This window comes from Zingiber officinale, chromosome 2A, assembly GCF_018446385.1.
Source record: "Zingiber officinale cultivar Zhangliang chromosome 2A, Zo_v1.1, whole genome shotgun sequence".
Taxonomy (NCBI): Eukaryota; Viridiplantae; Streptophyta; class Magnoliopsida; order Zingiberales; family Zingiberaceae; genus Zingiber; species Zingiber officinale.
Genome location: NC_055988.1, coordinates 112,822,014 through 112,838,979, shown reverse-complemented (window position 1 = coordinate 112,838,979; position 16,966 = coordinate 112,822,014). Strand labels below are relative to the sequence as shown.

General features: G+C 31.9%; 1 protein-coding gene across 1 annotated transcript in view; it reads left to right on the top strand.

The window, feature by feature from the left end:
- Positions 1-16,689, top strand: part of LOC122041959 (magnesium transporter MRS2-I-like) — a 34,882-nt gene extending 18,193 nt beyond the window's left edge. The window contains exons 6-12 of the mRNA XM_042601860.1: positions 4,230-4,460; positions 4,565-4,609; positions 15,346-15,390; positions 15,467-15,496; positions 15,966-16,085; positions 16,170-16,309; positions 16,414-16,689. Of these exons, the coding sequence (XP_042457794.1) occupies positions 4,230-4,460; positions 4,565-4,609; positions 15,346-15,390; positions 15,467-15,496; positions 15,966-16,085; positions 16,170-16,256 (558 nt within the window). The 3' untranslated portion in view covers positions 16,257-16,309; positions 16,414-16,689. The remainder of the gene's footprint in view (positions 1-4,229; positions 4,461-4,564; positions 4,610-15,345; positions 15,391-15,466; positions 15,497-15,965; positions 16,086-16,169; positions 16,310-16,413) is intronic.
- Positions 16,690-16,966: the final 277 nt, after the last annotated feature.

Genomic DNA, 16,966 nt, shown 5'->3' with positions numbered 1-16,966 from the left:
TGGTATAGTGAAAAGTGGATATCTAAATTTAATAAAGTAACTTTTTTACCCTAACTTATAGATCAAAGGACAGATGGAGGAGAAAGAAATCAGTAGTGGAAAGGAAAAATATCAGCAAATCAGTCCTATTGGAAGGAAAGCTGAAGGAAAAAAAAACAAGAAAAGGAAAGAAAATTAGTAGAAAAAAAATTCACCGAGAAGGACTGCAGTGGATACCGCGACCAACCTCGTTGGTCACCTTTCCACCGTAAGGCCGTGGCCAAGCCTTGAGGCCACGAAGCCATTTCGCCACAGCTAGGCCTCCTAAGGCTGCTGCAGCCATGAGGACTCCACCTAATGGGATAAGGCTTGGTTGTTGTTGTTGGATGATTTAAGATGAGATTGTTTGTATCTTCCAACATCTCTCTTCTCTTGGAGTTGGTGACATTTTTTACTCAGTCTCTCTTTGTACCTCCATCCCTTGTAGTAAAACCATCAACAAAAGAACCCTAATCTTACTTTTTTCTGCAATAATTTTACATAGTTGCAACTCGCGACACCATAAACATAGATTAGTTTTTTTTTCTTCAATTCTCTTCTTTCTCTTGGGTGGATATTAGAACTTTAATTAGTCTCCTGTCTCACTTTTGTTTGCAGCAATTTTGTCATTGGTAGTTGAAATGTGTAAAGATTGACTAATTTTTTCCCTCTTCCTGGGTAGATATCAGAGCTTTACTTAGTCTTCTCTTTGAAATCATCGTTTCTTGGAGTAATATTGAACATTACTCATTGTCATTTTGTCTATCGCTTTCACTATGTAATCTTTTTATTAATTGTCACTTCATCTTTATAAACTCCTAAAATATGGAGAGTCAAGAAACAATATATCAAATTTTTTAAAAGATGGTTATCAACTCAGTCTAACCAGCTAACAAGTCCTCTGTTGATCAGTATTGACCATTGCACTATTTGGTTTCTCAACTATTAACTAGAATTATGTTTACATCTCTGTCATGAGTTCTTTCCTTTTTATTCTTATGTTTTAGGTAATAAATTGCAATAGACATCAATGCTTCAGTCTGAGGCAGTGATAGAGTTATTAGGTATCAAGTAATATATATGTTATGATATGAATTTAATCCCAGACGGGGAATTTAGTTATAGGATGTTCTATTTAAATTCTATAGATATTTTGCAATAATCTTTTTTCTAAATAATACCAATATACATTTTCACCCTATAATAGCTTTGGCCTATAGTTATTTCCTACATTGTGTTATTAATGAGAGTTTTTTGTTGGAATTTTTCAAAACAAATGAGTTTCAAAATGTGTTCCCCAAAAGCTAGAGTAGGAAGAAGAAAAGAGCTCTTAGAATACATTGGTAACTTTGGACCAACATGAATTTAAGTAAGAGTGAAACATTTAAAATATAGATTCATACATAAAGTTATACAAAACGCCTGACTTGCATGTGCTTGCACAAGGTGGAGTCATATACAAAACACATGAGGGTCCTAGTTAGGTGCAATGAACATGAATGCTGAGGTGCACAAATGGACAGTATTGCTATGCTTAGGGCCCACTATCACACACGCATGTCTTAGATGTGACGTGGCACATTGATACACATGACAAATGAAGCATGATACTTTGTTGACACACTTTGCACTTGGCACTTGTGCATAGTTGTGAATTGCATTAAGTCACACATTTAATTTGTTGCAACATCGGAAGTCACCCTCCACCTAAGACAACACGTTGACCAGACTGCTAATTGGGTATGGCCTTGTGTGCAAATGGCTCAAATTCAAACAAAATGGTGTGACCTCATTGATCAAGGTGAACGAATGCAATAATTGCTAGATTTTGATCATCCGAATGATCCAAAGGCTTATATCAACCAAGGGCTGTATATTGGTTTGTATATGGTCCATGAATGGATTAGGTAAATCACTTCAAATTAATTCAACAAATCTTCTCACTCTCTTTCTTGAGCCACAATTTTCTTCCTGTAAATGAAGTTTCAACCAAGAATTTGTGCACTCTGGCTTTGGATTTGATGATCTTTTTTTTGATCCAAGTGGACCACAATCTCCTCCTCGACAATGCAATTTATAGAAGTGCAAATGCTAACTGGATACCATTGGTAGAGGCAAATCAAAACCTTAATGCATGTGAATATGTGGTTCTAGATCATTGATTGCTATTAGTTAATTTTATGTTAAGATGGGTCTGAATCCCACTATCTTAATTCCCTAAATGATGAAGCCTTAACGTGCTTCATGAGAATTTTATGATATAGAGTGCAGTGAGTTCAAGGATTCTAGGGATTAATCCAAAATGCTCATGAAAGCATATGGACACCCACCTAACTATAATAGTGTTAGGTAACATTTTGGCACCTTATTTAGATGAACGAACGCCCTTTGTAATTTATTTGGGTGCGTGCCTATAATAGTGTCAGGTGGTAGTTTAGGCACCTAATTTGGACGAGCATCCGCTATGTAATTTAAGCATGATAGATAGATTAGTGCTCCTTTAATATGTAATTTCATCTAACATTAATATGACTTCTAAAACATAGATTTAAGTGACAAGACATCTATGCCTATAGATGAGATCACTGGATGTCTAAAAATATTTTTTTATTTTTTTTTAAATGATGGGGGATTTTTAGAATGTTTTAAATAAAAGATATTCCAAAAGTGCTTTTGAAACCATGGGGACAAAGGAACAAGTATAAAGCTCCTATGGCTAATGGGGGAACTTTGGTTCCACATTTAGCATTTGGAGGGTGATTAAGTAATTAAAATATAGATTTTTGCATAGATTTGTCTTGGAAAAGGTTGAGTTAGTAAAGAAGTTATATGTTTATATAATGTCGAGTCATGGGCAAGGCATAAAAATGTCCGTGTCATTATGTTCTATGCACATGAGTGGCACAATGCACACCTACTGTGCATCACATGCATGTGTGTGTTGGGAGCAATGAGCTTTGATATGTCACTCAAATGACACACACAAAAATACATAGAAAATGAAGCTTGGTGCATATGCAGTTTGTTGTCACACTTTGTACTCCGCAGATACATTTCATTGTGAGTTGCATAGAGGTACATATTTAATTTGTCACATAAAATTCACTCTATTCAGCATCCACCCAAGCTGACACTCGAGGTGGTCAAAACTAATGATTTGATTTGCAGCTAGTGGATTGAATCCTACCAAAGTGGTGTGGCCCATAGGCCTTGGCAAACTAGTGCATAATCATCAAACTAGGATAGTGTAAGCGATCCAAGGCCTAGATCAACTCCAAGTGGGAGCAAGCCAACCAAAGTTTATAACTAGTCTATACAAGGGTTAGTGGTGATTGGAAGAATAACTTTACATTCAATATATAATTTTAATCTGGCAATCACCTTTTCCTATAGAACAACAGCTTTCTTCCTCCCTACTGATGAAGCTCTAACCACAGGATTTGTGCACTTTAATAGGAAAATTCAGACCTTATTTTAGAGTCGGATAGATTGTGGACACTTTCTTGACAATACAAGTTACAGAGGACTATCTTCTTGTATCTTAGAGGATATTCATTGGATCTTTAGGTGCACACCCTTGGTGGCAGCAAATTAATCCTTAAGGAAAGTGACTACATGCTTTGGGTCTGTGCAATCAAAAACAAAATGAACTAAAAATTTTAACAGATTCAATCAAGAAGATTCAAAGAATCACATCTATCGTCAAGTAGTTTTTTTTCCCCGCTCAAAGTCAGGCAACATTTCAAACTACAATTTTAATGTTTAACTTGAAATTGGTGAATAAGATTCTGACTATCATGAAATTTGTTGCAGGAATTTATCTTTCCTACTAGACATGACTTCAATAGTAAAATTTGATGTGCTCTGTTCTCAAATTTTAATGCTTTTCAGTTGTCTTTCAATATTTATTGACATTGGTTCGATACTGGATAATGTGGTCTGGTATACTAGCAGCTTACTAGTCTGAAAAGTTGAGGGTTGAGTCATATTTATTGTGTGAACTGGAGGGGGATTTCCAGGAGGAAATATATTTAAGAAAAAAATGCACAAGAATATTCAGAGCAAGAAGATAATGATTTACAAGTATAAAATAGGGTTTTATTTTGCTATTCAAAATATTCTTTAGGGAATCTAGTTAATGACCTTAGTTTGAATTTACCATCTTTTATTGTCCACCATATTTACCAGAAACTAAATTGTGTGGTCACCAGGTAAGGGACGAACTTGAGCAGCTATTAGATGATGATGATGATATGGCCGATCTTTACTTGTCAAGAAAATTGGCTGGACCATCTTCCCCTAGCAGTGGTTCTGGTGTTCCTAATTGGTTTCCTACTTCACCAACCATTGCTTCTAAGATATCTAGAGCAGCAAGTAGGGCAAGTGCAGCTACTATCCATGGAAATGATAATGACGTTGAGGAACTGGAAATGCTACTTGAGGTCATAATGCAGTATTTTTTTTGTCCAATTTTTAGGAAACAATCTATGTCAGAATCTGTTTTTGATACTTCAAAAAATTTGTGGACGTTTCTGGAATCATGCAGGCATATTTCATGCAAATTGATGGCACATTCAATAAGTTGACTACAGTAAGTCAGTTCACTTCATCTTGGAATTCTTTTTCACAAACAAGAAGTATTATGGCATGGCTAAAATAAAACTGCTATTTATATAATATGAGTAATCTAGCAATGTTAAAAGTGCCATATTCTAACCGAAAATTGGTATGGTGAATTTATAGTTGGTACTCCTGATAGAGAGATATTCACACTACTTAAGCTACCCGTCACAAAAATATGAAGTTTTAAAAAAATTTCAAGGAAAAAAGCTATTGATAATTTCAACTACATAATCATAGAACTCTCTTATTTCAAAAGATATTAGGTGTTGCTTTATTAATAATCATGTAATTAATCCACTAGCTATGAAAGTAAACCATGCTCGATAAAGTTAAAAGTTGCGTTCAGAATCTTGTGGAGTTTTATTTCCTCCCAAATTTAGGTTTCACTTGATTGTGTTGTAAATGCTAAGGATGCGGTGCATGCAAAGCACAACTTAAGTACATCTTCTCATCTTAGAGTGATGCTCGGGTGATCCCATAAACTTGTCTAAGACTCATTAAATGATAAAGTGAAACTTTTCATTCATTCAAATTGGATGATTGTTTCATTACCAGAAACAACCATTAATCTAACAAAACTCATGAGAAAATTTTTTGATTCCCAAGATATATATAGATCACACATGATTGGATGAACTCTTAGATTGTATGTGTTTGTCATTATTAAAAACAAAACCATGGTATGAACTATGAAATATCGAGTCATGTCTATTGGAAGTATGAATTTTCCATCCCGTTCGTCAATCAACACAACACTGGATTCAACACATCAAAATAGAGAAGAAGAGATTGAAGAAGAGAAGGGATTAGAGGGAGGGAGGGTCAGGGGGTGGGGGTCGCCTGTGGATGGATTATAGTGTGCAATGATGAGTGGATGGTCAACAATCGTTGTAGGAGAGAAATGCGAAAATTCAGATCGAGGGAAAAGTGAAGAGAGGGGGGGGGAGAAGGATGACTAGATGGAGGAGCGGTGGACGAGTGCTAATGGACGGGTGATGGTGACGAGTGGGCAGCAAGTGGGTGTTATCCACTTGTCCCACCAATCTAATTTCCAACCTTTTAAAAAGTGTCACTAATCTAATTAATATGATTGTCCTTGTTATTGTATATGTAAATTTGGTTAAATTTTAAATTACCAAAATAAATGCAAAATGAGACCGATTTGAACCTACTTGATCTTAATCACCATGTCTACTTGATGAATTTAACTCTAAAATTTGAAATATTAGTTCAACCTAGTTTAATTAGTATCTAAAATATTTTTAGAAATTAATTTAACAACAACAACCAAACCTTATCCCACTAAGTGAGGTCGACTATATGGATCATTTTACGCGATTAAGCTCTATCTTCTATTATATTATCATTTATACTTAAATAAATTTGATCTTGTTTTATTGTTTATAATCAAGTCTTTTTTTTTGGTTTTTCTCTTTCTCGTTTGATATGCGTATTTGTCATATTTCTCATCACCTAACTGGGAGTATTTATTGGTTATCTAAGTACATGCCCGTACAATCTTAAACGTGTCTCTCGGAGTTTTCCCTCAATAGATACAACTCTGACTTTATTTCTAATGCTCTCATTTCTTATTCTGTCTATTTTCATATGTCTACCTTAACATTCTCATCTCTGCAATTCTCATCTTCTGTTCATGTGCTCGAGTTATAGTCCAGCATTCAATTTCATATAACATAGTAGGTCTAACTGCGGTTTTGTAGAATTTTCCTTTAAATTTTAGAGGTACTTTATGGTCACATAAAACATCCGACGCTTTCCTCCATTTCAACCATCCTATCTGTATGCTATGGAAGATATTTCTCTCAATCCCTTTATTTAAAGCTCTCGGTTATGAGCAACTTGTCATTTCCTATCTTAACAATTGTCTCATTATGTCTAATATTGCTAAACTTAAATGCCATATATTCTGTCTTTATTCTATTAAGCCTAAAACCTTTTTCTTTTAATGTTTTCCGCCAAGATTTTAGTTTAGCATTTACTCCTTCACGTGCTTCATCTACCAAAACTATATCATTTGTAAATAACATGCACTATGGTATCGTGTCTTGAATGTGTGCAGTGAGTTCGTCTATAATTAGTGTAAAAAGATAGGAACTTAGAGCTGCTCCTTGATGTAACCCTATTTATTGGAAATGCTTCAGTTACTCCGTATGAAGCATTTACTCTAGTTATTACATCCTTGTACATATCCTTAATTAGTTCAATATATGTTACGCTAACACCTCAGAATTCTCCATATGATTTCTTTGGGACTCTATCATAAGTTTTTCTTAAGTCAATAAATATCATGTGTAGATTTTATTTTTACTCCCGATATTTTTCAATTAATTGTCAAGAGAGTATTGACCCAAATTGATGTTCGGCCACGTGGTCTCCTTAATATCTTTTTTATTACTTTTTTCCCAAAGTTTCATGATATGACTCATTAGTATAATACCCTTATAGTTTTCACAATTTTATGCGTCTCCCTTGTTCTTATATAACGGAACAAGAGTACTTATCCTATATTAATAAGGCATTTTTTTCGTTTTCAATATCATGTTAAATAATTTTATAAGCCATTCAATACCTTATTTTCCTAGGCACTTTCATACCTCTATCGAAATATTATCTTGTTTAACGACATTTCCATTGTGCATTCCATTTAAAGCTTATTCTACTTTTGAAATTTGAATTCTACGATGAAAATTTAAATTTGTATACTCATTTGACCCACTTAAATTACCTAAGTTAAGTTAGTCACCTAAACCTCATTAAAAAGTTGATAAAAATATCTAATTCCACCACTCTTTTATTTCTCCATGGTACTAATACCCTATTATATTTAACTTTAATACATTTTATTTGGATAAGATCTCTAGTTTTTCTTTCTCTCACTTTAGTTATTCTATAAATAGTTCTTTCCCCTTCTTTTGTGTATAATTTGATATAATCGTTTAAAAGTTTATTCTTTGTTTCATTCTCTACTCTCTTAGTTTCTTTCTTGGCTATTGTATATTTTTTAAAGTTTTTCTTGTTCTTCTAAATATATAATTTTTTATAAGCTATTTGTTTTTCCTTCACTTTCTCTTGTACTTTCTCATTCCACCACCAAGATTCCTTACTTAGTGGTGCATATCTCTTTGACTCACTGAGTATATTCTTGGCTACTATTTTCAATTTTGATATCATCTTATCCCATGTCATATTAGAATCACTGTATATTTCACCTAATGCTTGTATTTCTACCTTCTCCTTAATATATTTTGCTTTCCATCCTTTAACTTCCATCACTTAATTCTAGGAGTCGTATATATTTTCTTTCTATTAATACTTTGAGGCGTGTATCCAACACTACTAACCTATGTTGGGTAGTTAAGCTTTATGTTAGGTAGTTAAGCTTTATCTAGGGATGACCTTGCATTTTTTACAAATCTTTCTATCCTTCTTTCTAACTATAAGAAAGTCAATTTGCGATTTATTTTTCCTACGTTTGAACGTGACTAAGTGTTCTTTTCTTTTTTTTTTTAAAAAAAAGCAGATTAGCTAATATAAGGTCATATGTTATCGCAAAATCTAATATAGTTTTTCCTACCTCATTTCTTGTTCCAAACCCATAGCCCCCATGTACCCTCTCATATTCCTCATTTTTCACTCCAACATGTTTATTTAGATCACTTTCTATTAAAATCATTTTATTTGGTGAATATTTTGTATTTTAGAAACTAATTTAAAATATAAAAAAAAATTAAATATGATAAAATTTAGTATATTTTTTCTTGTTCTGACTTTGATGACATCAATATATTGTGTATTCAAGCAATTTGAAAATTAGGGTTTGGTAGGATCATGCCAAACTTTTTCTCATCCTATCTATCTTCTATTAGCTTTGCTTTGAGAATCAAGAAACAACTACATATTGACATGACACTTTAATTAAATATTTTTTTATGTGATTAAGTTAAAAAAAATTATTTTTTTAATTTATTGTATTGAAATATTATTTGAATACATGATTGCCAATAGGTGTGCCCTATATATCAAATTATTTTCTTTAAAAAAAACTTTATTTATTTTAATTAAAGGTATAAAAAATTATTAACAACAACCAAATATTATTCCACCATGTGGTCAACTATATGGATCCTTTGATGAGGCTCTGTCTCTTACTATATCATCATCTATATTTAAATAAATTTTATCTTATTTGATTGCTAATAAGCTTTTTCGTTTTGCTTTTCCTCGTTTGATATACATAATTGTCATAGTTTCACATCGCTTAACTGGAGTATTTTTTGATTGTCTAAGTACATGTTTGTATCATCTTAAACGTGTCTCCTATAATTTTTCCTCAATAGATACAACTCGACTCTCTCTAATATTATTTCTTATCTTGTCCATCCTCATATGTTTTAACCGTCGTTTTATAGATTTTTTTAAAAAAGTTTTTGTTGTACTTTATGATCACAAAGAACACACTCTCCTCCATCTCAATTATCTTTCATGTATTATATGTAAGACATCTCTTTTAATCCTTCCATCCCTTTGCAAAATAATCATAAATATTTAAAACTCTAACTCATTATCTCATATCTTAACAATTGTTTTATTACGCCTAATATTATTAAATTTAAATTCTATATATTCTATCTTTAAGTCTAAATCTTTTACTTCCGGCGTTTCCCTCTAAGATTTGAGTTTAGCATTTACTTTTTCATGCGTCTCATCTACCAAACATTATTATTTGCAAATAACATGCACAGGACTATGTATTGGATGTGTTGAGTGAGTTCGTCCATGATTAATGTTAAAAGATAGGGACTTAGTTTATCCTTGATGTAACCCTATTTTATTTAAAATGCTTCGGTTGATCTGCCTGGAGCTCACCTATTTTTTCTAGAATTCTCCATATAATTTTACTTAAAACTCTATCATAAACCTTTTTTAGTCGACAAATATCATGTGTAAGACTTGTTTCTATTTCGGATATTTTTTAATTAATTGTTTGAGAAGATGTATGCCTTTTAGCATCAACCTTCCAAGTATGAATAAAGTCTTTTTCTAAGACTCTTTCTTTCATGGTAATTCATTAATTTAATTTAATACTTCTGTAGTTTGTATAATTTTGTATATCTCCTTTATTCTTATACAAGGGAACTAAGGACTTACCTTTATATTTTTTTTCTTTTTCAATTTCAGGTTGAATAACTTTGGAAGCTATTCAATACCTTGTTTCCCTAGGCACTTCCATATCTCCATCAGAATGTCATCTAGTCCAACTACTTTTCAATTTTGTATCCCTTTTTTCAATAAAGCTTGTTCTACTTATAAATTTTGAATTCTATGATAAAATTTTAAATTTCTATACTCCTTTGGTCTACTTAAATTAACTAAGTTAAGTTGATCACCTAAATTTTCATTAAAAATTGATGAAAGTACTCTTCCATCGCTCTTTTATTTTCTCATTATTCAATAGTAGCTTATCACATTTATCTTTAATACATCTTATTTGGATAATATCTCTTATCTTTCTTGCTCGCTTTAACTATTCTATAAATATTCTTTTCCCCTTCTTTTGAGTCCAATTGTTGATATAAGCATTCAAAAGTTTCATTCTTACCTTCATTCACTGTTTTCTTGACATCTTTCTTGTGTACTTTATAGTTTTTAAAGTTTTCTTTATTTTACAGGTTGTTCGTTTTTCTTTTATTTTCTTTTGTACTTTCTCATTTCACTTCCAAGATTCTTTACTTAGTGGTGTACATCGCTCTGACTCACTACACTTTTGATTGTCATTTTCAACTTGAATGTCATCTTATTCCATGTCGTATTCGAGTCACCATGTATTTCTCCTAATACCTGCACTCGTATTTTCTTCTTAAATATGTTTTGCTTTCTATGTTTTAACGTCACCACTTAATTCTAAGAGTCGTGCACATTTTCCTTTACACTATGCTTGAGACACATATCCAACATGATTAACTTATATAGGGTAGTTAAGTTTTCTCCAGATTATCTTATAATCTTTACAAATCTTTATATCCTTCTTAATTATAAGATAGTCAATTTGTGATATTATTTCCACTTTTGAAAGTGATCAAGTGTTTTCCTTTCTTGAAAAACATATTAGCTAATATAAGATATGATATCGCAAAATTTAATATAGTTTTTTCCTTCTTTATTTCTTGTTCCAAACCCATAATCCCATGCACCTGTCATATTCCTGATTTTTCACTTTTACATATCCATTTAAGTCTTTTATTGAAATTATTTTGTTTGACGAAATATTTTATAATAACTCATCTATGTCGTCCCAAAACCTAGATTGTTTTCATCTAATTCTACTTGAGGTGCATATATGCTAAATACATTAATAGTTTCTTTCACCATCACTATTTTGAGAGTTATAATTCTATCTTCCTTTTTAACTACTTCTACTAATTCATCCTTTAGCGAACTATCTATAAAAATATCTATTCTATTTCTTGTTATACTCCATTTGTACTATAATTTAAAACCCGAATCTTCTAGCATCTTTATACCTCTCCTATCTTTTTTTTTTTGCTTTGTACATATAAAATATTCATTTTTGCTCTTGAACATCCTATATACTACCACTATTAAGCATTCTTATATTTTATATTCCAAGTTTAATTAATTTTTTTTATAATATTTGTTATCTAACTTCTGGTGTGAGAATTTTTGTTAATTTAATGTCACATCCAAGTTGTTATAAATATATAACGGTCTTTGTCGACACGTTATACTCAGACTCATTCATTAAACATATGTTTGAAATTCAATGGCTAGCAACTTAATGCAATTGTCATCCTTTTTCATCCGAGCGTTGGACCGGCAATGACGGATTTATATAAAAAAAATGATTAAATTTGAATTTAATTTTATCAAAAAAAAATTACGAATCCAATTTTCAAATTTGATTGAGGCAAACCCAATCTTATTTATATTATATATTTTTAAAAAATTTATATTTATAAAATTAAATAAATTTAATTATAAAAATTGAAAATCTAATTTAAGTTTAAAATATGATATACTACCTCTCAAAATTAAAGAAAAACTTCTATCTCTTAATTATAGTTACATGATGCAAAATTAAATTAAAATCAAATGACAATTTTGAATTATTTATTTAAATTTTATCAAATAAAATTCAAGAAACAAAGCGATTAAATGCTCAAAAAATTTTATGAATATATTTTAAACATACATAAAGCCATAAAAATATACTTCCATTTCCAAATTTAAAATTGTTATAGAATTATAGAATTCAAAAACTAAACATTCCCGAGTTTGTATTAAAGAAGGTTTCATCTTCTCATCACTCATTCTAGTATTTCACGTGAAGAAATAAATAGATTATTAGGGGGCGTTTGGTTAAATGATGGGAATGACTATGAGTATGGGTTTAATAGTAAGGTGTAATGGGAATGGGAATGGAAATGAAACCCACCTAGTTATATGGGTTTGGTTGATTCCCATAAATCTAGAAATCATTCCCAAATTGTCATTCCCAAACCCACAATCCAAACACCATCTTTTACTATCATTCCATTCCCTCATTCCCAAACCCATCAACCAAACACCCCCTTAGTGTAAATCATTATGAAATAAAAAAGTATATAGTATAAAAGTGACTAAAGTTAAAAGTTCAATTTAATTGGTTGCAAGGATTTCTTTGCTTTAAAAAGTGTGGTGATTAAATTAATCCACAAATATAAACAAAAGAACAAACATGTATTAACTATCTAATTAATTATTAAGCAAACAATTAATTTTAATAAAAAATAATCAAAAGATATAACATAAGTTATAAACAATTAAGTGACATTACGCCTCGACAAGGACCGCTATAAGTTATAAACAATTAAGTTGTTATAAATAATCAAAAGTGAGGTGTTGTAGGGTCTGACTGTAACGTATCGATAAAGATCGCTACATCTTCATGAGAATTTAGGTGTAGTGTTAAATAGTCAAGAGTTTTCACACCATAAGTTGGATAAAAACAAATGTGATAGGAAAACTAATAGTCTAAGATTTGGAACACGGAAGAACCTCACTGGCAAATCAATGGAGGTAATAGATACTATGATTATGAGAAGAATTAGTATTTTGTGTATACAAGAAACAAAATGGGTAGGCGAGAAGGCAAAGATGATAGAGAACTCGGGTTTTAAGTTATGTTATACAGGAAAGAGCAAATCAAGAAATGGAGTGGGTATTATTGTAGATAGTTCGTTAAAGGATGAAGTTGTAAGATTAGTTAGAAAAGGTGATTTGCTCCAACATTATGTTCCTAATAATTTTACAAGTATAGGATTAGATGCACCGTAAGTAGGATTAGATGAAGCTACAAAATCAATATGTTCATAGTTTCTTTCGTCACTATTAGGGTATATGCACCGTAAGTAGGATTAGATAAAGCTACAAAATCAAGATTTTGGGACGACTTAGATGAAGTATTATAAAATATTCCACCAAATGAAATGATTTTAATAGGAGATGATCTAAATGGGCATGTCAGAGTGAAAAATGAGGAATATGAGAGGGAACATAGGGGCTATGAGTTTGGAGCGAGAAATGAAGAAGGAAAAACTATATTAGATTTTGCGATAACATATGACCTTATATTAATTAATACATTTTTTAAGAAAAAAGAACACTTACTCACATTAAAAGTGGGAATAATAAATCGTAAATTGACTTTCTTATGGTTAGGATGAATGATAGTAAGATTTGTAAAAATTGCAAGGTCATCCCTGGAGAAAGCTTAACTACCCAACATCAATATAGGTTAGTAGTGTTGCATATACGCCTCAAACATAGTATCAATAGAAAGAAAATATATACGACTCTTAGAATTAAGTGGTGGAAGTTAAAGGGCGGGAAGTAAAATATATTTAAGGAGAATTTAGGAGTACAAGTATTAGGTAAAATATATGGTGACTCTAATATGACATGGGATAAGCTGATATCAAAGTTGAAAATAGTAGCTAAAAGTGTATTCGGTGAGTCGAAGGGACATACACCATTAAATAAGGAATCTTGGTGGTGGAATGAGAAAATACAAGAGAAAGTGAAAAAAAATGAATTGCTTATTAGGAATTATATACTTGTAAAACGAGGAAAACTTAAAAAATTATACAATAGCCAAGAAAAAGGCTAAGAAAGTAGTGAATGAAGTAAAGAATAAAATTCTTGAATAATTATATCAAAAATTGGATATAAAAGAAGGGGAAAGAGATATTTATTGAACAGTAAAGTGAAAGAAAGGAAGACAAGAGAGCTTATCTAAATAAAATGTATTAAAGATGAATGTAATATTGTATTAGTAAACGACAGAGAAATAAAAGAATGTTGGAATAGATATTTTCATTAACTTTTTTAATGAAAATTTAGGTGACCAACTTAACTTAGGTAATTTAAGTAGGTCAAATGAGTTTACAAATTTAAATTTTCATTGTAGAATTCAAATTTCAGAAGTAGAATAAGCTTTAAATGGGATGCACAATGGACAAGCCGTTGGACAAGATAATATTTCGATTGAGGAATGGAAGTGCCTAGGAAAACAAGCTATTGAATGACTTACAAAATTATTTAACATGATATTAAAAACGAAAAAATGTCTGATAGGGTAAGTACTCTAGTTCCCTTATATAAGAATAAGAGAGACATACAAAATTATACAAACTATAAAGGTATTAAATTAAGGAGTCATACCATAAAGCTTTGGAAAAAAGTAATAATAAAAAAGATTAGGAGACCACGATGATTAAAAATCAATTTGGGCAATGCTCTTGACAATTAATTGAAAAATATCGGGAGCAAAAATAAAATCTACACATAGTATTTATTGACTTAGAAAAAACTTATGATAGAGCCCTGAAGAAATTATATGGAGAAATCTAGAAAAGAGAGGTGTTAGCGTAACATATATTGAACTAATTAAGGATATGTACGAGAATATAATGACCAGAGTAAAGACTTCATACGGAGAGCACTGTGATTGAAAATCAATTTGGGTTTATGCTGGAAGGTTGACAATAAAAGTTATACATCTTCTTAGACAATTAATTGAAAAATATCGGGAGGAAAAATAAGTTCTACATATAGTATTCATTGATTTAAAAAGAAACTTATGATAAAATTTCAACCAAAATATAAAAAAAAATTTAAAAGAAAAAAATGTGCCCATGGAGGTCAATGTGGACCTCCACGGGTTGCGGAGGTCTTCGCCAGGGACCTCCACGAGGTCGTGGGGGTGTCGCGATCCGTAGAGATCGCCGCATGACACCTCTGCAACCCCTTAGAGAGCATTATGATCTTGGACAGCTGACGGTCTCAGTGCCGAGCGGCGGACGAAACGGTAAATGTCATATGTTTTGCTCGGCACGGTATGAAATTTGATGTACCACAATTATCTTTTTTTTTTGTTGTGAAGAGCTAAAATTTTGATGAAAACAAACATTCTCATAGCCATGGATATTCATTCCAAAGCCAACCCTATTGATTGCTTCTCTCATCAAAATTAATTATTCATTTATCAAGCATGTTCTGGAGTAACTGAAAATCTTTCAAGTTTAAAATTTAAATATCCCACGTGCTTGTGTTACAAAATGTACAGTCGAATGTAGTCAAGAGTGGATATTCCAACTTGTTGATTGACCTTTAACTTTCATCCAGCTACGGGAATATATTGATGACACTGAGGACTATATCAATATTCAGGTACCCCTCCTCACTTTCAATGGGTCAATTTATACTAATGATTAAGAGTTTCAATCACTATATTTTTGTTTGGCAGCTTGACAACCACCGAAATCAACTTATTCAGGTATTACCATGCAAATTTACTCAACTGAGAGATTCTTTTCTGATGCCACTAGCAAGCTACATTATTTTAAGGGAAATACTTTGGCCCACAATCTGTTTTTGTAAAACTTGTTTCTGACTTTCAAAGACGTCAGTTTATCATGGTGGCTTTGCAAACTCTTTTGAAAGATGTCACCTATCTTGGTGGCTTTGCATACTCTTTCAATTTGCAAGCATATTTATCTTTGTTAGATCAACTAACTACCAAGTTTATGTGACTTTTAATGATCGTGCTTTGAATTTAATATTAATGAAGTCAAGAAATTGCAAACTAGAACTTTTATAGTCTAGTTAAATTGATATTTTTAAAGTCTAGATAGCATTTTGCAAAAACTCATTAGGTATCACATTTAAGCCAATTTTCCATTATTTAACCATAAAACATCATAGTTGTATGGTAGTTTGTTGATTGCTTACCCTTTGTACTCCAGCTAGAGTTGTTCTTGAGTTCTGGCACGGTGTGTCTCTCACTATATGCATTGGTTGCTGGCGTATTTGGAATGAACATTCCATATTCATGGAATGATGGCCATGGATATGTATACAAATGGGTAAGCTGATCATTGAATAAAGTGCTTTATTTACAACGTGCATCTACATGGACACCTGGCTTAAATAATATGATTGCTTCACAGGTTGTCATTATCTCTGGACTTGTATGTAGTTTTGTGTTTATTTTCATTATTGCTTATGCTCGCTACAAAGGACTTGTTGGGTCTTGATCCACATTAGTGTACAAACCTCAGGAGCTACACATCTCAAAATAAACATTCAGGTTGTCTTCCTAGTTTTTCTGTAGAATCCTCCATCTTAAACCATGCAAAATGTGGGTGGTGTTTTCTAAATTTTTTTCCCTTCTTGTTTGCTTGAATCTGGCAGTTACAGGAAATTGTTTTTGAAGCTGGGGAAGACAAACCACATGAGGATCATCATTGGTTTAGTGAATCAAAGATCTTGTCTATATTCCCGTACGAATGTCCGAAGAAGCATAGGAAAAATAATTTTCTTTGAGTTTGTTAGATTGAGCTATCAGGCTGAAGTCATGAGCATCATTGTTGTCTACGATATTGGTACAACATGAAAATTGTACGGTCAATACTCAATACCTATAAATGTTTAATCAGCATATATTATATTTAATGTGCCTTGGTTACATTGACTTCTCCTTTGATCTGACAATATAGGTTTGTTGTTTTTTTATTCAATTTTGAAGAAAGAATTGTTTTTGAAAATAGACCTGAACTTAGAGAACCGATGATCAATACATGGTGTGATGGGTCTGGAGATCGCAGAGTTTAGCTGTCTAATAATCTCATCGGCCAAAGGGAGGTTTCCAGGGCTGATGAGGAGCTTTATAAGTTTGATCTAGGCTGCAATGTGAGCTGAATTCTCCAATGGAGGAATCTTTGGGAGGTAAGGGTGGGTCAATTTG